The following is a 21,970-nucleotide window of genomic DNA, read 5'->3' as shown; positions in this document are numbered from 1 at the left end:
TGGTCTACCTCGCAGTGCTGCTTGTTTACTTGCTGTACCTGTTGGCTTGGCTGTGTCTGTGACAAAGAAACATTAAGGTACTGTGTATTATGACTTGATGCCACAAATTGGTTTGATTGAATGCGCATTGACTGTTTTGGCTAGCAATCTGGCTTATTGAAGTGCCCTGCGTCAAACAACGTTTAGTGCCCAGGAGATGTAAGCAGCAGTTTGGGGCCGTGTTGTGTTTGAATTGTTGCACTCAGATGTGTTTGGCAGCGTTTGAATTAGGTGCTCAGCAGTGAATGGCACTGGCGTGGATGTACCCAGCAGCGTTTGAATTAAAGTGGATGTACTCGGCAGTGTTTGAATTAATGTGCTCAGCAGTGAAGGGCAACGGCATAGAGCAACATTAATCTGCAATGTTATGAATTGTTTAAAACACAACTACAGTGTTAAGCAACGCCAGTGTTTTTCTTTGACTCACCATTCCTTACCAAGAAGTGCAACGGACAAGGACAGAAATTGAAGGAGGCGGTTAAGTTTAATTCCACAAGCATTGAGTTTATTCCACAAGCACTGATGTTAAGTGGGTATCTCAAGCAATATCAGAACCTGTTACAGCTGTTCATGCCACAAGCATTAACAGGACGTACTACCGTTTTTAATTCAAGGTCATTACTTCAAGAATGGACAACGCTTACTCCATGTCAGCTTGGACAATGTTAATTCATCTTGTGCATTTAGGAACTAATACCATTTTTTGCAAGTGGCACATTTGTGTTTAAAGCAGCTCCACAGCAAGGAGGTATCACCTTTATCATCAAGTGTCAACGATGACTACTTCATTTATTTTATTTTATTATTTTACTGTACTTCATCTATTTTTAACCTTCTATTGTGTAATCTGTTCAGTATTATTTATTGCATTTCTATTCTGTAAGGGTTAACTGGTCTTGGTATATCACTAGTCATACCATAACATGGATATGTCAACCATCTTAGCTCCACCTAAGTTCTTTCAAAATCGTGGGGAACCTACATTACCTTGGGAAGATTGGCTGAGTCCTTTGAAACTTACCTTGAGGCAATAGGTGGAGAAGATTTTGTAGCATCCCGCAAGGTCGCTTTATTGAAGCATAATTTAGGAATTTAAGGTAGGAAATTACTTAAAACCTTACCTATACAGTCTACCATTTCCACCGACACTGAGAGTGGAGAAGGAGATGCTGTTGATGACACTCGTGTAGTCAATGTAGATGAATACTTAGTAATTATTAAGGCGTTAGAAGAGAACATTGGAAAAAAAGTCAGCATAGTTGTCGAAAGACACAAATGTTTTTCCAGAGCTCAACAACCAAGTGAATCTGTTGAGCAATATATTTCTGTACTTAGGACCCTTGCATCTACTTGTAGGTTTAAGGATTTACAGGAAGACATAATTAGAGACCAGTTTATCAACAGAACTAATAATGTTAAAATTCGAGAAAGATTATTAGAATTAAAGGACCGTTCTTTACACAGAACAATAGAAATTGCAAGACGCATAGAAAACATGCCTAGGTACGTCAAAGAGTTGAAATCAGACCAGAATTCAGATAAGAGTTGTAAGATGATTCTACCATGGTTTGTGCTGTAGAGAAAAGTAGTGATAAAAAAAGTGATTAAAAAAGTGATAAAAGTGTGAAAAACTATTCCAAACATAGTCGCATGTGTTTCAGATGTGGCAGTACCAGACATTCTGCTGATTATGACAAATGTTTTGCGCTTAAAGCAAATTGTCACAAATGCAAGAGAATGTCATTATGCACGCATGTGTAAAGCCAGTACTTCCAACAGTTGGAAATCATCTGTTCATGCTGTAACTGAACATTATGATGACAGCTCATCTGATGAAGTAGAAATTCTGGTGATAAGTATTGACTCTAGGAAGGTTATAATCCTCTTAAGTTTGAACGTGGAGCCCTGGTGAACGCGAGTATCCTGCTGCTTGGACGGGGGTTGCTGTTGGTGCCCTCCTTCACTCTCTACTAGCCAGCTGCTGCTCTCCTGGGCAGTACGCTCCCATTGCCGCTACCCCACCTCGCGGCCTGGAAGCGGGGACAACTACAACTCCCAGCTGCCCTAGCGCCCCTTGACGCGACCTACGCGCCCGGAGGCGCATAAAAGAACGCTGTTCTTTCGGCGGAGCGGGAAAGTTTGAACGTGGAGCCCTGGTGAACGCAAGTATCCTGCTGCTTGGACGGGGGTTGCTGTTGGTGCCCTCCTTCACTCTCTACTAGCCAGCTGCTGCTCTCCTGGGCCGCTACGCTCCCATCGCCGCTATCCCACCTCGCGGCCTGGAAGCGGGGACATCTACAACTCCCAGCTGCCCTAGCGCCCCTTGACGCGACCTACGCGCCCGGAGGCGCATAAAAGAACGCTGTTCTTTCGGCGGCGCGCCCGGAGGCGCATAAAAGAACGCTGTTCTTTCGGCGGAGTGGGAAAGTTTGAACGTGGAGCCCTGGTGAACGCGAGTATCCTGCTGCTTGGACGGGGGTTGCTGTTGGTGCCCTCCTTCACTCTCTACTAGCCAGCTGCTGCTCTCCTGGGCCGCTACGCTCCCATCGCCGCTACCCCACCTCGCGGCCTGGAAGCGGGGACAACTACAACTCCCAGCTGCCCTAGCACCCCTTGACGCGACCTACGCGCCCGGAGGCGCATAAAAGAACGCTGTTCTTACCGCATCGCGGGACGCGCGCGGGCGGCCGCCGGGCTAAGCCCGGGCAAAGGGCGGGCCGTCTGTGGCTGTCAGGGGCTGGCAGAGGCTGGGCTGGGCCACTGCCGTTGGTTCTCCGATCTGGACTACAGTTCACGTGAGCCTCCTGTACTCCCTTTTGTTGTGGATCTCGTTTATATTAGTGATTGAACTGTAATATTTATTATAGCTTGGTACTTATTCCAGCATTCTTTAGTAGCGCTGTTGTCCCTCTTTTGGAATATTGCTGTTGTATTATTATCTATACCCTTTTTCTGACCATGCCTAGCGGAAAACATGTCAAGCCTGTAGCTGGAACGGGTCTAATGGACAACTATTTAGTTAAAGTGGTAAATAAAATCAATAATGACAGTAGATTATCTCTTGGTAAGGGGGGTCTCCCTGCTCCTCTTGATATTACTGCCAACCTTTCGGCTGATAATCCATTTGACGACCCATCTAGCGTGAGCTCCCGTCCTGTTATATCGGTTGAAGCTCAGGTTCATTCTGAGTGTCTGATAGATCCTCCGGCATCGCCCATTAACGATTTAGAGGAAGTTCCCCCTAGTCCTAGACCTGTGAGGGCTTGCAGGAAAATACTTAACAAAAGGGGGGGAAGCACACAAAAAAAAGGGTGGAAGCCCTGCACCAAACCCCTATTAGGATTGTCAATGGTCCTGCTCTACAGGAAGGTCAAAGTTCAGCATGTTTTAATTTATCACAAGACCAAGTTGCGTCACTAGTAGGTACCCTAGAGGCTAAATTTGAAGCTAAGTTAGCCGAGCATACGAAATCCTTATTGCTCCAACTAAAAACGGCTAACCTGGAAATCAAACGACTTGGAGTCCTTATAGCAAATCTCTTACCTGGTAGTGGAATAACTAAGGCTTCAGATATGGGTACTGCTGGTGCCTTCGATGTCACACTATGTGACTCCTCCCAGCGACCGACTCAGTTCTTAACTATACCGGAGCCTGTCCCCTCTCAACCTTTACCTCTGAACGGTTTAGTCAAAAAATCCCTTACGAGACAAAGTGGCACTGCAACCCCTAGATTGGGAACTAATACTGGCTTCACTAATCTTCCCCCAGAGTGTGCGCCATACGTGGTTGTCCTGTCAAATGTGCCCGCTCTAGAAAATCAGCATGCCCAGTCCCGAGATGAATCACATGAGTCATTAAAAAATAAAACTGTGTTCTGGCTCAATAGAAATTGTGGTTTTCCGACATATCACGCAGATCAAATTTTATCCACTAGAAGGACAAAGTGGGTCGGTCCATCTCGAAAAAGCTGTAGAGGGGACTGTGTTATAGTTAACTTTAGATACCCCCAACACGTTAACACAGTCTTGCTACGTGCAGCTTGCTTGGCAGGCGATATTAACAGTGTTTGTGCGCGCCCGTTGGCCTACTTTTATAAGCACCTTTCTAGATCCCCGAACTGTGTGACAACTAGACCACTTACACCCAGGGATCCCCAGACGCCGGCAGTTCTGCAAGGGTTCAATGCGGAAAATCTTTGTGTGTATAGGCCTAATATCACGACCCACAATAGATATGGGGTACTTTCGGGTTTGGAGGCTTGCGATTGACGAGAGGACTCTTGAGACACAGGGGAGTGCCAGCCCGGTTGCCATGGACTCCCGAGAAACTGCTGAATCTAAAACGATTCATGGAAATTTACAAACTAATTTTGACAGCATTGTAACAGACTCTGGGGAAACAGTTAAACTATTAAGCTGGAACATAGCGGGATTACGGTCGAAAAAGACTGATAGTGGCTGGCTAAATATATTAAAACAATATGACATTATAGCCCTACAGGAGACATGGGATAAAGACTGTGATTTCTGGATTGATGGTTTTACCTCCTATTTTGTGCCTGCCCAGAGCTCGCCAGCAGGAAGAGATAGGGGTGGTCTTATGTTCTTGATCTCAGTAAATATTATGGGAAGTGCCAAGAAGGTTGCTTGTACCTCCCATAATTGCCTTATTCTGGACATAAGCCTGCTAAATGATACCAAGCTTATATTAATTAATTGTTATAACTCACAGCAAGAAGAGTTCCCTAATGAGCACATTCATTGGCTTTCTAAATTTTTAGAATCTTTTAAGGACAATCAAACCACTTTTTGCTATTATATCCTGATGGGTGATTTTAACGTACATTTATGTAAATTAAATTGTCACTATAGGGATAAGGACGGCCCACAATTCACAAACCCTCAACACTTTGAACACAGCTCGAAGGGGGAGGCCGTGGAGTCCCTTCTGTCTAATAATAATTTGTATGAAGCAGGGTTCCCGGACATGAATACCCGTGTCCCCACATATGCTGCAAGGGATAGTGAATCTATTATAGATTATATATTTTTATCTGCAGGGCTTTTAAGGTATGTGTTTTTTTTTTTTTATAATGCCCTACGTTCTAATTTTAGTGATCATAACCCGGTGATAATGGTTTTAGCCAATGCTTTCTCTTTTATGGACAAACCAGCCCTGACATTGGTGCCGGTTAATGTGAAAGCTAAAGACCAGGGGAGGAGATTAAAATGGAGCAAGGTAATCCCCGAAGATTTTTTTTAATTCTATCTCATTAAAGGTTGGCCTACATTTAAGCTTATGTGCCGATCATTCCTCAAATGATCAGGATGTAATATTGGCTTTTGAAGCTGTTTGCTCACAAGTGTCCAGCGAACTTACTAAGAAAGGAAGAGTTGTCAAAAGTAAGCCAGCCTGTGGTTGGTTTAATCATAGTTGTACATCAGCCCTAAATCAACTTTAAAAAGCCCTTAATGATAAACCTAGAAACAAAGGGCTAGTTACACAGTTAAGGAAAGCGTATTCGCAAGTAATACAGGCACGCAAAAGGGAAATTAAACAAGGTGCATGGGTAGCCCTAATGGATAAAGCCATCCTGAAAGATAGCTCTAAATTCTGGGAAATTATTAATTCCCCTATGCTTTCCGGTTCCCAGAATTCTGTACTAGAATTAAACATCTCTGAGGAGGATTGGTTAGGCCACTTTGAATCAATATATGGGAGTAACCTTGAGTTGGAAACCTTCTCGATACCAATTTCCAGTTCTCCCCTCTCCCTCATTAATTTTTCTATTGAAGAGGTGGAATTAGCCATTGAGGGTTCGGCCGGGCGTAAGGCGCCTGGCCCAGACGGGGTGCCCACGGATATGTATAAGGCTAACCCTAAGTATTGGGCCAAAATACTGTTAAATGTCTTTAATTCTGCGGCTGTATCAGCCCCCCCGAAGTCTTGGTCTCAATCGGTCATAATCCCCGTGTTCAAGAAAGGCCAAAGGGGAGACCCTAGATGTTATAGGCCCATATCCCTGCTGGACTCCTCGTTCAAAATTTTGGGAAAGGTTATTCTGGCTAGGATATCTAATTGGGCCTCAGAGAATTGTGTAATCTCTAATGCCCAGTATGGTTTTAGATCAGGGAGGGGTACCGAGGACCAATGTCTTAATTTACACTTATTAGTTGCCAAGTACACAAAAGCCTCAGGGGGCTCGCTTTTTCTAGGTTTTATGGACCTGTCCACGGCTTTTGACCTGGTCAACAGGTCAAAGCTATGGTCTAAACTCCTGGAAATGGGACTGGATAGGCCCCTTGTGTACTTTTTGGCAGAATTGCATAAAGATTTGAAAGCCTCAATAAGGATGTCACAGGAGGGGAAATGCACTGCCAGTTTTAAATCTGGGAGAGGGGTACGTCAAGGTTGTATCCTTGCCCCTATGTTATTCACATTGTACATAAATTCCCTTGAAGATAACTTGCTAGCTGCATCTGTTGATATTCCACGGATTGATGGTACTCCAATACCCGTACTTCTTTATGCGGATGATACAGTTTTATTGGCCAGAACCCCGCTTGGATTACAAAGATTATTGAACTCTTTTGGGGATTTTATGAAATCCCTGGACCTTGTGGTCAATAATGGAAAATCCCATACTATGGCAATGGGGAAAGGGAAAAACCTTCTTAAAACTTTTTATTGTAACGGAGATGTCATATCAAGAGTAAAAGTGTTTACTTATCTTGGAGTCGTCTTCGATGACAAGGGTTCTTGGGTACCTCAGCTAGCTACTAAGGTGAATGCGGTAAGAAGCTCCTCGGCTGCAATATTGGGTTTTGCAAAAAGGCTGGGAGGGAAACCCTGCGATGCTATTTTAAAAATATATCAAGCAAAATCTGTCTCAATAGTTAGGTACGGGGCCTCAATCTGGGGGTATATTAACCCTGAACCCATCCAGAGAGAAGAGAATAAATTTCAACGTGCTCTTCTTGGCCTCCCTCAATCCACTGCGACATACTCGGTCCATCTCGAATTGGGGATAGGATATATCCTTGACACTATAAAAATTGCCCCAATTTTGCTATGGATCAGAACCTGGTTGAACCCGGATCTTACGTTGAATCATAGTATCCTGAAAGATTGTATTAAGTTAGATAACTGGAAGGAAATTCAGTGGCTGTCCTATATTAAATTGCTATATAAGGAAATGGGACGCCCCGAGCTTTTTTCCAATCCGGAAGGATTATGTAAAGCCGATTTAATGTGGGTCAAAACGTATTACATTAGGCACTGCGAGGTTGAGCGTGAATCTCAGGAGCTCTGTAAAACTACAGTAAGGGCTCACCTCTTGCTTAATTTATCTATGGACATGCACCCTTATCTGTCAATTGTGACGAATTTTTACCACAGATGGCTTTTGACTAAATTTCGTTTCAACCAGATCCATTTTGTATTAAGTGTTCCACAGGGCTGGCTGAGGCCTGAAGATGTGGTCCCTTGTAAATGTGACGATTTTTCGGCCCAAGACACAATGCACTTTATTTTCTTCTGTCCTCTGTACCTGGAAGCTAGGAAAAGGTTTATTTTACCCATTCTGAGAGAGGAAGCTTTTGTACAAGTTAAACCCGCATTATTGTTTTTACAATTAATGGAATCCCCTACAACTATGTTTTGCGTAGCCAGCTTTCTTGTTGCCTCTATTAGGCTAAGGAAGATTAGACAGACTGCATTGGAGGAAATGGAAATGCTGGATTGTTTTTAAATTGTTTAATCATGTATTGTACACTTTTATGATTTTAATTTATCGAATAAAGTGGTTTTGATTGATTGATTGATTGATTGAATCCTCTTAAATGTACATTAGGATTAAATGGTGCTAAGGCTGCTGTTTGGGCTGATTCGTGCTCGCCCTATACTATAATCAGCAAGGATATCTGGGAAAAGATTGGAAAATTTATATTGAGTATCCCTGATGTACATCCTGTAGGTTATTGTGGCGTTAAGTTACCACTTTTAGGTTATTTCATGTGTAAATTATCACATAAGACGAAAGAAGTCACATGCAAGGTCTATGTTGTAGAAAAGGGCAGATCAATACTGGGCTGGTGTGAGCAGAAAGCATTGGGAATAGTTTTAGACCCCAACCACCCTCAAAAGGTTTTAGTAACTGAAAATGATGAAAAAGTCAAGTGGAGTGTCAAGTTTCCTCAACTTTTCAGACAAGAGCTTGGTTGTTTGAATAAATTCGAACATCGTATCGTATTAAAGAACAATTATGTACCGTGTGTACATAAAGCTAGAAACGTACCTTTTCCTCTTAAGGAACAATTAAAAAAAGTGCTGCAAAGACTTTGTGAAGCACAGGTAATTGAACCAATCAAATTTTCAGAATGGCTAAGTCCCATTGTTTTGGCGCGCAAATCGGACGGGAATTTGCGCATGTGTGTAGACTTGAGAGACCTTAACAGAAACCTTTTAGTTGACCGTTTTCCACTTCCGCATATCAATGAAATGGTTTCCTCAGTGACTGATGCTAAATTTTCTCCTTAATTGATTTATCCAGTGCTTACCATCAAATTCATTTACATCCTTCATCAAAGCATCTTACCTCTTTTATCACTCCAGAAGGTACCTTTCGCTTTGTGCAAATGAAGTTTGGACTGGCATCCGCTTCTGCAGAATTCCAGAGAGTAATGTGCAAAATTTTCAAGGGGTTATCCAAAGTCATGGCTTTTCAAGATGATGTTCTAGTGTGGGGTTCAAACCGTGAGGAACATGATAAATTCTTAGATGTTACTTTGAGCAAGCTGGAACAAGCTGGTCTGACGGTAGGTATGCACAAATGCAAGTTTGGCGTGGAACAAATAGATTATCTAGGGCACACTTTATCTAAAGAGGGTGTTAAACCAAAAAGAAAGTTGTTGAATGCCACTTCTGACGCACCTGCTTCCAAAGAAAAAGAGCAACTACGGTCTTTCCTGGGATTAGCCGAATTTTATTTCAAATTTGTTCAACATTTTGCGGATAAAGTGCACTGTTTAAGGGTATTAATGAAGAAAGGCAATAAGTGTGTGCGGTGTGGAGAATGTCAAAATGCATTTGATGACATTAAGAAACAGATTGCAAAGGCTGTTGCCCTCAAACCATTTAATCCAAGTGATCAAACCATAATAACAGTTGACGCCAGTGCCTATGGTCTAGGCGCTGTTCTTATGCAGAAGCATTTAGGGCATTGCTTTTGCCTCACGTACTTTGAAGGGGGCTGAAGCTACATATTCTGTAATAGAGAAGGAGGCTTTAGCCTGCTGGAGGGGAGTTGACCATTTCAAAACGTATGCATGGGGCACGCATTTTGAATTCAGGTCAGACCACAGACCGTAAATAGATCTATTCACCACCAAGGGTGCAGGCAAAGCCACCCCTAGAAATGCAAAGTGGTTGTTCAGACTTCAAGGATAGGATTTTACACTAAATTATGTTCCTGGCATCCGCAATATCAATGCAGATTTTCTATCTAGGTTACCTTTACAATGTATGGATGATGAGGATAAAGTGTACGACGAATTTGTAGTTGCAGATATTTCTGTAGCGTGCAGTGGTGCCATATCTGCTGTAGAGTGAAAATCTGCTATGGTGCAGGAGAAGTTTCTCATGGAGGTTTTGAGTGAACTATCGTCCCCATCATTGTCTAATGCCATGTTAAAGAGGAAATTTGGTGAATTTTAGACGGTTTGGTCTGAGCTTTCAGCATATGATGGGGTGTTACGGAGAGGTGATCCCTTAGTGGTACCCAAGGAGTTACAGACCAGATTGTTAAAATTATTACATGAAGGGGATAATGGAATGTCAGCAATGAATAGAAGGGCCAGAATGACCTTTTGGTGGCCTGGTATGGACAAGCAAGTTGAGGAAAGCGTCCATAGATGCATTGACTGTATGTGTAGCGACAAGTCCCATCGAGTTGAGGAATCCACCATTGCTCCCACTGAATTTCCTAACAGACCGTGGGAGAGAATAGCTATGGATATTTGTGGTCCTTTTTCTGCCAAGGGTATTTCCAACAAATTTGCCATTGTAATGATCGATTATTATTCTAAATGGCCTGAAGTAGCGTTTTACAAGGAATTCAAAGCTGCTAATGTGATTGAATTCTGTGACAAGGTTTTCCGTAGAGAGGGTTGCCCAAGTTCCTTGGTGACCGACAATGGTCCCCAATTTGTGGTTGAAGAGTTTAAAAATTATTTATCTAAAACGGGAGTGGCACATCACACCACTGCTGTTTATGATCCCAGAGAGAATGGTCTCGTTGAGAGATTTAACAGAGTTCTGAAGGAGTGTGTGCAGTTAAATGAGAGCAGTGGTTGTAATTGTAAGGAAGCTGTCAAAGTAATGCTGTGGAGTTACCGCACTACTCTGCATTCTGTTACATTAGAAACTGCATTCATGCTTTTGAAGGGCAGACAGGCAAGTACCAAGGTATCTCCTGCTTGGATGCTCAAGAGACTCAATTGTGTATTTGACAAAGCAAAGTTACAGGAAAGAGTCCACGAACATCAAACTAAGTATGCAAGCAGGCATAAAGATAAAATAAGGAAGGGTAAAAGAACCTTCAGAGTTGGTGATTGGGTCAGAACTAACAGTCACTCAGAAAACATCTAAATGGTCTATACCCAAAAGAATCACTAAAGTGGTTTACAATAATGTATGGTTGTCTGATGGAAAGAAATGGAATGTGAGCAGAGTTACTTTATGTAATGATCTGGAGCGAGAACTGTGGGAAAACAAAATTTGCAGTGATCCCAGGTAGTCTAAAGTTGGTGATGAGTCAACTATCAAGCAAAGTGATTTACCAATCAACAAGTCTGTGGTTGTGTCAACTAACAATTCCAATCCCAATGGTACGTTTGGGGTTGAACCTCGCTTGAGGAGGAGGCCTATCTGGCACAATGATTATTTATGCAAATGATCAATTGTTATTCTCTGCATCTATAGAATCTGTTCATTATTCAACTGTCTGATAAAGTTATTTTTCTTGTGTTATGTTCTTATGGTCTATTACCAGTCATATTTTATTGTTTGCTTACTGTTGTTATTTTTTTAGTAATGGCGATGTGTTGTATCCTAGCAACATGTGCATTGTATCCTAGTGATGCTGAACATTCCAATGCTATTGGAAAGTAAGCAGAACTGGAACTACTGTTGCCTGAAGAGGAGTCTTCAGGGGTTGCTCTTCTGTACTTAATAAACCTTCTTCAATTTCAATCCTGCGCGTAACTCTACTTAAAAGGAACACTAACCCTAACCCAAACCAATCAGAGGATAAATGGTAGCCCTAGCACTAGGAACAAATCAAAACCCTAGCCCCAGATACCAATCAGGACCCAAACCCTAAGCCCCAGGTCCAATAGGAACCCTCACCCTAGTAGCCAACCAGGACCCTAGCCATAGGAACCAATCAGAAGTATAACCTTAAGAACCAATCAGAACCTCAGCTCTAAGAATCAAACAGATCCTAAGCCCTAGGTCGAATAGGGACCCTAGGACTAAGAACCAATTAGAGCCCTAGCCCCAAACCCTAGGTCAAACAGGAATCCTAGCCCACGGTGCCAATCAAAACCCTAGCCCTAAGAAACAATCAGAACACAAGCCCTAAGAACCTAGAGCCAAAAGGAACCCTAGCTCTGGGGCTCAATCAGAACCCAGGTCCAACAGCCAATAAAATCCTAACTCTGTAGATCATGTAACTTCAAAGGGGCTGTGCAAATTGGTAGGAGATGAAGAAGGCCTGCTCAGGTGACTCTGGGAACAGGTCTAATCAATTAGTCTGCAACTGGTGAGATGATGCTCAGCTAGCAATCTCCTTGATTAGTTACAGACTGGCCCAACACACATTTCCCAGTTCCTGTTCAACCCAGCAGGTAAGGTCCAATTTAAAGCAACTTAATATTGCTATCACCCCTTTAACAATTCTCCTCTTACCACCCCAAAAATGTGTGCTAAACCAACTCCCAAAATGTATCACACAGGAAACAGATTAAGTAGTATTTACACACTTAAGGTAGATTTTGGATTAGGTGTTTACCTTTTTTTTTTAGTTTTTGTTAAGAAGGAGGGGGAATTTTACCTTTAGTCACCGTAGTACAGTTTAGGAGTTTAAGAAAAAAATAAGGAAGAGAAGTTAAGCAGGCACACACACGCACACACAAACAACAGATGCAATGTGAAATTGCACAGCAAACACTGCCTGCTACTACCACCTTTGCTCTGGAGTTACCAGCTGCGGTTTCTTGTCTAGGGTGCTCGGGGCTCCGCCCCCTTTACTTTCGCCCTCATCACTATCTCTAAAATAAAACAAAGTCACTGTAAATTTGTTTTGGGGTTTCCACACAGCATTCATTTACACACAGCATTATTTTTTCTTTCATTCCAGGAGCCGGGACTGCTGCACACTGCCAATTTGCCTCTCAGCGTGAGTCAATGATGCTGAGTTACACTTCTGGCCTGGACAGACCCAAAGTCTACACTATTTGCCAGGCAGACAATTTCACAGCCCTGGGGCCTGTGAGGTCATCACTCAGCAACCACAAAGCCATGAGGGCCAGTCTCCACCCCCTGAGGAAGTCTGGGTAAAATTATCCCCGGTCGTTTTAGATTGAAGCACTGTAGTGTTGGGGCTTCATCACATTCAGGGAATTGAGAGCATGGTCACCCCCACTTTTTTCCCTCGTCACACGGGGGTGGTCCCACCCTGTGACAAGTTGGGAAAGGGCAGGGTAAAGGCTGCAGGCAGGCGAGAAGTCTGCGTAGTTTGTCATCAAATGTTTTGAAGACACTGCGCAGACTCGAGATGTCTGCTACCCACAGTGCTTTTTGTAAGGGACATGATTAGTGCTGGCGCATCACACTTGTATGATAAGACACAGCACAATTGACTGTCTGGCTGCTAGGAGCAGTCTTGTGGTGGCATGGAGCTAAGGTGGTGCCGATGCGCGCCTTAATTGTGTGTGACTCTGGACCATGTCCACACAGTGTCTGGAGACTCCAGATGGTGCCCTGAAGCCCCCAACCAAGTGGATCACGAGGTGATAGGGTTATATTTTACAGCTCCGTCTGCCCCTGAAAACTTTAGATCAGCAATTGTGTGTCCTTAAGTTTTTACCTCTTTATGTATTTCTCTGTAGTTTTTATACAGCGACTGTTATAACTTGCCTGGTAGGCAGTGCTAATGGTCTTTATATAAATGGCAAATTCACACCCATTTGAAAGTGCTTTCATTGACTATAATTATTTTTGTAATACTGACATTCACGCACATATTTTAAAGCACTTTTATACGCACCCAATAATTTTTTTTGTATAACTGATTTCTAAATGCACAAATTTGAAAGTGCTTTCATATGCTCGTGATAATGTTTTAGTTGTTCTGAAGAATTTGGATGAGATGAAAATGTGCCCAAGATCTCACAGTTTAAGGAAGGAAGCCCTGATTTATCCACGTTTTCTGGTTTCACCTTACAAATCAGCCAGTAATTGAGTATCTATCAGACTTTCTTTGTGTTAAGGCTTTGGTTTTTACCTCTTTGTGCATTTCTCTGTAGTTTTTATATAGCGACTGCAGAACTCGACCTGAAGGCAGCCCTGATGGTTTTTGTACAACTGGCATTCTGAACACATGTTTGATTGAATGTACTTTTATATGTGAAAATGATGCAAAAGAGCTTTGGTGAGATAAAATGTTTGCCTAAGATCACACAATTTAAGTTGTGGGAGCCCTGATTAATCCATGTTTTCTAGTTTTACTTTGTGTAAATCAGCCACTAATGAGCAGATTACAGGGGAAAGGTGGTCCCTTTGTTTATGGTGAATGTGAAGGCAGCCGTACCTGTGGTGCAGTGGGAAATGCATCATTTTATCAGATTTTTTAAAATAGGTTTTGCATAGAAAATGGTGACTGGACTCCCAGAAAATGCCATGCCGTGCCCTCGTAACAGGCTCACCTACATGTTCCAACCCTCAATGGATGAGCCCAGCCTCACCACTCTCAAACTTCACCAGCCACCACTGTGAGTTACTCTCTGGGATGCTCAGGGCTCACACAAATTGGGGGCACGAAATGGAGATAGCTATGTTGGGGTTCCTTCTGCAAACTTACGATGCAAGGGAGGACATGGTCTGTTCCGGTGGCTTTGGGCCCAGGCCAAATCACTTAGCCTGAAGCTGGTGGGCAGAGGGGAAGGAGCTGCTGCTCAGCTCACAATCTCCATGGCTGCAGACTGGGCCAACACACCTTTTCCAGTTTTCTGCAGGTAAGGCACAATTTAAAGCCACTAAATAATGCTAGCAGTTCCTTACAAATTCTTCTCTTGCGACCGCAAAAACGATTGCTAACAAAATTCAACATACAGAAAACAAATTATGCAGCCTCTAGACACACAGGTTAGGTAATGGATTAATTTTGTAGCCTGTTTGGGTTTGTTTGTTGGGGGTTGGGGCAGGGGATAATCTGGTCTTTAGTCACAGTGATACAGTTTAGATCTCCAGACAGCACATGGATGTCCATATTGTAGTGAGGCAAGATAAAACACACAAAAGTAAGCCAATAGGTCTCACCTTTGGGAGGTATTGACTTTGCCAATGGTTACAGGCATATGTTACTACCATACGTAAGTAAAGACTTTACATTTGTTAACGTTTGTAAACTCTCTTTGCTTTAAGTAGACTTGAGAACAGTCAAAGAGACAGCACCACGCTTTTAATTGGACAGTGGCACACTTTCCAAGGCAGAGTAAACACTGCTTTCAAGGGGATGAGACCGCTCTTAAAGACACAGTGCCTCAATTTTGAAAGGAGTAAGCCACACATTTACATGGATAGCCCAACCCTTTGAATTTCTCTTTAAAAGGAGCAGTACCACGATTTTTAAAGGAACCTCACTGGCATTCCTCTGCCGAGTTATAGGTAAGAACATTTCAAAACACATTTTAGAGAAAAGAGCATTCTCCCTCTCCTCCCTCACCCACCCCAAAAGAAATTAAAAGTCTGATCACAACAAGAAACTTTTATTCAATGATTTATTGCATACTGGCACAAATGCAGCAATCAGCTTCAAGTCATCTACAACTACGCCCTTGTGTCTGCACAGCAGCCATTGTGAGGTACATACCCCCAGCTCTAAGGTGTCAGAAACAGATAAGCTGCCCCATTGACACCCTAAGAGGAGCTCTGAGGGGGCGAACTGCAACCATCACAGAACACTGTACTGCCAGAATCAAGCCAAGAACAGAGGCTGGTGGAGGCTCACGCCGCTGACCTCCACACTTCCACCAAGTTTTACTATAAGATAATATATATTTATATTTGCATGTAGAAAGGTATATAAACAGGTGTCAAATATACACACATAGATAAGGCATTCTTTGCATAGTCCATGAAGGAGTGCTCGATGTAGGTTTTGACAGGTAGAAGAAACAGGTGTGTCTGTAAGCCGCTCACTGACGCAGAGTGTATCGTTACAAAAACAAGAAGGTGAAAGTTGTGTACTGGAAATTAAACCTAATGCAGGTGCATTAAACAGTGGCGCACTTGTGAAAGGGGGATTTATTAATGTGACTGCCTTATAACCTATGGCATGTTGATACATCTAATATGGTGTACCTTAGAAGCGAAGTATCGGCTTTACAGGTTAAATGACAAGCAGCAATGGCATCTTTCCTCAGATATTCAATGGGTCTCACTATCTGGGGACATCACCAGGGGAGGGCGATTTCTGATGCTGCGTTGCTAATTAAAATGGACTGTGAGTGAGCATGTGAAAAATATGCTATACTGAGATATAATGAGATGTCGGGCTTGGAGACAACCAGGTCTCATTTACAGGGACGTTTGTCACTGGGGTTGAAGCCGAAGCATATTACACAATTTTATGTACAGCTGAATTTATCGTTTAGGTTTTTATTCCTCCAAACTCTGAGCGGGTCAGTTGAGCAGTGAATGAGTCTTGCCAGAATTGTTTTCCCAGAGATGTGCAAAAATAGAATTAAAATAGTGCAATTGGGCAAAATTCATCAATTTGTCATTCCATTATTTGCAGAACTCAAGCTTTTTCAGATAAGATTCAAAATAAATTCTCCAATTTTTACAAGACAATCTTCCAACAAAGTCAGCTTTCGGATTTTTTATGCTAAATATTTCACTGGAAAAAAAGCATCAGAAAGTCAAATTCTTGATTTTCTTTCACCCATAAAACACATTGTTATACTTTCTCTCTGTGTTTGAAAAAAATGCAAATTTCATAGGATGCAAGAAATATTCAATAAAATTTAACAAAATCTGCAAAAACAAAGTCCCTCAATTTCATACAATATTGATTTTATCCAGCAACCCCCTAATATTATAACAACTTCTTGACCAAATCCATTCGAAGACATAAAGAAAGATACATTCCAACTCTTCCTCAAAGTACTCTTCAAAAATGAAGCCCAGTAAATAGATGCTCAAATCTGGTTCTTATCTTGGGAAAGATGACAGTGGCAGCTGCTTCATGAGGACCGGTAAAGAGAGTTGTGGAAGTTCCAGTTGACCAAGGACAAACTGATTTCAACGCATCCTGTTGGCGATTGTAGGTATTTGAACCATATATTGTCAGGAAAAAAAACAAGAAAAAAATCTACTGGTCAATCAAATACCAGGTGAAACTACTAGACACTAGTAGACACCATTGAACTGCTCCAAGATGCAACTGGTATTTTGAGCATTGCAATTAATTTGATTCCCACAACTCCATATTCCACCCACTGGATGGAGCAGAAAGCACTGCAACTGATCAGCTGGAATTTCCACCAAGCAATAGATAAAAGTATCTAAAACATTGCATTGGTAAAATATATTTGGAGCCCTGACAGAGTGGCAAAAACATCTCTGATTCCGAGTATTGGTGTACAGTTTTCAAGAGTCCATGGCAGCCTCTGCTCACCTAGAAGAGAGGGGACACATTGTATTTCATGTCATGCTGGCAAGAAACAGGATTATGGTTTGCTAGCGCTCTTGCTCTTTGGGGTCATCTCATCTGGAAATTCATTCTTTACTTGCTGTTGAGTTTGGGTCCAAACATGGTTGTTGACTACAATCTCAGGAGATTTGCCTCCTTCCGCTGGCAGTAAGGTATGTCTCCAATGATATAAATGAAAACTATAAACATCTGGCCATCCTACAGATCAGAATTCGGTGTGTATATGCTGGCCCAAACTTTTTGTATGCCAGGTCATAGTCGGGCACAAGGAGATAGAAGCTTTGCGCAACTCTGTTGTGGAGATTCATGGTTCATAGGAGGCAACAGTTGGTTTGGTGCCCAGGTTTCTTCTGTGGAGGCATGGTTGAGGGATACAGTATGGTGGGGCAGTAGATTACCTCAATCGTTTTCACAGAATTCCTCAAGTGACAGGATGGATTAATTTTTTTTCTGCATGGCACTGTAAGAGAAAGATAAGCTTGTTGTGTCTTGGCTTCCCTGTATATGTACGGTACAAACCTGCAAATGACAGGGCGATAGAACTTTGGATTTTTTGTTCTTGTACGGCAACATGACTTCGGTGGACAGAAAGGTTGCCCTCAAATCCCTGTATTGCTATGGGGCATGGCTGAAAGGGGCAGACTGAATGGATCCTGGATTCCCTGTATTATTTGGTGCCTTGCTTTGGAGGGTGAGTCTGGTTGTGCCATGGATTCCCTGGACCTCTAGGGCTCATGTCCTTCTAGACATGCAGGGAATCCTGCATGGATGGGATAGGCTCATTGGTTTCTGCACATGTATGGCAGCATGCCTATTCAGGAGAAGCGGCTTGCATACTGAATTCCATCTCCCTGTTTGGTTGCATGCCAGCGGGGCAGGCAGACTGGTCTATGGATTCCGTGCAACTCTATGATTCATGCCAGGGCGCGTCATGCTAGTAGGAGCCTGGATTCCCTATATCTGTTTGTTTCAAGTACATGATTGAGAAAGCGGCCATTGATTATCTCTATCTCTATGCTTCATGCCTGGTATAAAGATCCAAATAGAGACCTTAGATTCCATGTATGCGATGTGAATCCAGGAAAAATTATTTGAAGCTATTCTTCATCCCTTGGTGCCAAAGAAATGTTCTTAAAATAAAGCCATTATAAACAATTCAGCATGCAACCTCTGAATTTACAGCTCTTGATGCCATCACGCTAGTGGGGTTAAGGGGAGAGGAGTTGACCTAACGGCTAGGGAGGTCGACCTCGAATCTGGGGAACCGGGTTCGAGTCTCGGGAATGACGCTGAACATCCCGTGATTATGGGCAAATGACTTAATCTCCCCGTGCCTAACAAGAATGAATGTGTCCTCATGTAACGCAACTGGTGCTATGAAAAGCGCTCTGATACCCGATACCGGGTCAAGTTTGCGCTATATAAAACTCCGTAAAAAAAAGGACAGAATAAATGAAATTCAACATATTTTCTGGATGGATCATAGGGGAACATTAATATTGATATAGCACTTTCTACACCAGCCTCTCTAGATGGCGCCTATCAATATTTTCAGAAAGAATATTTGCCCATGAGTTCTGATGGGAGGAAGAATCTTCCTAAATTGAAGGGAGCTCCATTTTCTCCCTCCCCATTCCCAGCTGAGCACACTCTACCTTCCGCTAGCATGCTTTCAACATCTGTCACGACACTTTGAAACCTAAACAATAAGGACAGGAGACTGGAATAGAGGGAGTGTTTACGGCCCCCTCTTTCACACCCTTGCCTTTCTCCAATTCACTGTGACATTTAAAAGGGGAAATAGAAAGCCCAGGATGTTTTCGTTAGTTCGACATTATCCTTTCGAGACATAGAAAAAAAGACCTAGAACCTACATTTCTGAAAACCTATGAGGAGAATAGCGCCTCTTGGACAATCACGGTGACTTTTTTTCTGTATCTTCAGTGATGCACCTTCAAATACTGACCACCATCATAACCTTCACCATTACCAACTACAAACCACCAGTGTAACTCCAATGCAACACCTACTGACAACTAGCGCACCTTCTCACTTGACCACAAGTTTGAAGTGCAACCTTACACCACTGAGTGTAAAAGCACATCACGGTTGATGGTCCACCAGTGTGACCTAATAACATCTCCTCTTAGTAACCAGTAAGTACTCCACTACCAGTGTACCCTTACACAATCCCTTACTATTTTGCAAACTACCTTAACTGCTTGTAACCACTTGCCAACACAAACTGACCACAAACGTCCTTTCATCATTCTCTAACCATTAATCTGTGACATTATATCATCCCCTGTTGACCACCAGGGTGTTGTTATCACACACCCCATACCTAACTCACCATAACTTCTACTGACCACCAGAATGTGATGCTATACGCTCCTACTTGATAAACAGTGCCATCACTCACCATCCCCCATTTGATGATCATAATGACATCTCACGACATTCCCAAATGGATACCAGCATCTCACACATGCCCTGCCTGACACGATCCACTAGTTACCACCAGCATGAGTCATCACTTTACTGCCTACTGACCACGGTCTGGGACCTGACACTACCTCTTACTGTCTACCAGGAAGTAACCTCAAACCAACTGAAATTCACCAAAACATGTGACTTCATACTATTTCTTATTCACCACCAGTGTCAGATCTCACATCATTTCCATCTGCTTATGTGGGTGTGACATCACACCATGCCAAGGGCACTTTGTGGACAGACAGTAGGAATAGAAAAGCCATCTTTTTAAAGGCCAACTATTAAAAAGGTACTATTAGTAAGGAAGAATTTGCTTGGTATTCCGAAGTATTGAAAGTTGATATGCATGTGTCGTTGACATGCAGAAAGGGTGTCTGTAATCAGGAGTAGTCCCACATGGAAGCCACCACCACATCAAAGTTTTTCCAGTTCTTGCCTCTTGAAAACAATTTTAGTTTTCATGTACCCAAAGCATCTATGATTTACACAATAGCTCTGTGAACTGTTACTCTTTGTTATGTGAGATTCACCACTATCCTTAATACTGGGCAATTCGGATATGCAATCAACTCTAAGTTCTCCCTAGCCCGCGAAACCACCCAAAGATGATATGGAACAGGCGTCATCTGTAGACTGTAAACAACACTTTATTGTCTTTATGTATTCTCGAAAAATACTGAAGATAGATACATCTGTCTAGCCTATAATCTGTCAGCCATACTCTTCCAAAACTTACTACAGTACTTAAACTGTCTAAATATAAGATTATTAGGCAATTTGTATCGTCTCATGATATTTCAAAATATGATGATATAGCAAGTGGCTAAGTAGAGAACGACCATTTCACAAGAGTGAGTATTAGGTGGCTGTTTGTGGTGGCGTAACGCTGCTGGCTGTCGAATGCCATGTGCATGTGTTCAAGTGATGCTGACCTACTCATTAGGGTTCTCAGGAAATATGGTGAGTTGTTTCGGGGGTCATACTGGTGCCCATGTAGTGCCAACGCTTTTGGAAGAGTATCAATACTGTTGCTCCTTCGCAGTCTAACTCCAACGGTACTGTTACATTGCATGCATGTCACTACTGGTGTCGGTTTTACATTGAGTGAATCCCCTAGCTGATGGGTTTTGGGACTTAGTGTGTTATGGACTCTAATAACCAGATTGCTGCTAATGGCATAGCATCTGTTTCTGGTTGCAGGTCTAGGTTTGTTATTTATTTACAATGCATAATATTTTAATTAGCTTCTGCAAGTGCTTCCTGCATTTCACCAGTATACTTTCAGAATAGCATTTCAAAAAGTTGAGATTTAGAGAAATTGTTATTAAAGGCTAATATTGGCCCTCTTTATAGTTCTGCCATCGGATCGAATGCATTGCAGAAATGACAGAAGTTGCACAGATTATTCATTAGCACACATGACGGATGCCTGTACTCTCATCCAACACTAATGTTGTGTCCCCAGCCACCCAGCCTCCAAGAGTGCAGCCAGCCAAGAATCTCCGAAATGCAAAACACGTGCATAGAAAACGAGCAGATCTCCAATCACGAGACCGTCATAGGCTTCTTCAGGGTTTCCTTTCTTGCATTGCTCTTTGTTTGTTTAGGAATTTGACTTTTTGGTATTTTTCATTGCTTTTCGGATGGCAAGAGTTGTCCTCTTAGGAAGAGTTTTGGGGTAACGTCACATAATCTTCATCTCTGAAAAGTAAAAAAACAAGGAGAAAAAAAAGAAAAGGAGGTTTCATTCCAGGGTGCCCCTGCCATGCCAGGAAAAATTATACTTGACATTCCGCATTCATATGAACTAAAGACAGCCCCGGAAGGTGGTCTGGCTGCTACTTACACCGTGGCTTCTTTGCTTGTCATCAAATGCAGCCAGATATGGTGGCATCCCTTTCTAAATGACTGTGATCTTCTCACCCAAAGACAAACCAGCCTCTAAGGAAACCTGGCGGATATCCCATTGGACATGCCTGACATGTGCCTGAATCCTCCCCAGCCCCTCTTTCAGAGGCACGAGAATGTTGGTCATATGGACCAGTCCACCGATGCTCTCAAACTGACCAGCCCAACCTAAGAAATAGCTAAAATGTGATTGTTTATGTTGATAAAGTTCAGCAACAAGTACATTTTGTCCTAAAAATCACAAAATAATCTTATCGTCAAAGTGATCTTAAAAGATCGAGTTCAGTAGCCCCAAAAGTTGTTCTACCTAAGCCCACTGTCGACATTCTTTCTATTCCTTACCTCACTTTCTCCTCTCCTCCTGGTTTGCGATCATATGTCAACTTCCTAGTAATTTCCCCTAACCATCTTCTTACACATCACAGTCTTGAATATATGCTCACTCCGTGCGGCTCAAGTACCACATTTCATGTGGGCGCCAGAGTGAAATGTACCCAAAGTTTACCAAAGAGGCAGTGGCATGGTATGTGC

At 42.6% G+C, this 21,970-nt stretch overlaps 1 protein-coding gene across 3 annotated transcripts in view; it reads right to left on the bottom strand.

The window, feature by feature from the left end:
• The window catches only part of MXRA7 (matrix remodeling associated 7), a 278,558-nt gene that overhangs the window by 71,647 nt on the left and 184,941 nt on the right, over positions 1-21,970 (bottom strand). Inside the window, exon 4 of one of the 3 annotated variants that reach the window (XM_085616907.1) lies at positions 15,085-21,232. The exons of 1 other annotated variant lie outside the window; for it this stretch is intronic. In XM_085616907.1, the coding sequence (XP_085473033.1) occupies positions 21,193-21,232 (40 nt within the window). In that variant the 3' untranslated portion in view covers positions 15,085-21,192. Of the gene's footprint in view, positions 1-15,084; positions 21,233-21,970 lie in introns of those variants that run through there. One more of the 3 variants, XM_085616908.1, reaches the window with a different exon arrangement.

This window comes from Triturus cristatus, chromosome 7 (genome assembly GCF_964204655.1).
Source record: "Triturus cristatus chromosome 7, aTriCri1.1, whole genome shotgun sequence".
NCBI lineage: Eukaryota > Metazoa > Chordata > Amphibia > Caudata > Salamandridae > Triturus > Triturus cristatus.
The sequence above is the reverse complement of the archived record's forward strand: the minus strand, read 5'-3'. Positions and strand labels throughout refer to the sequence as shown.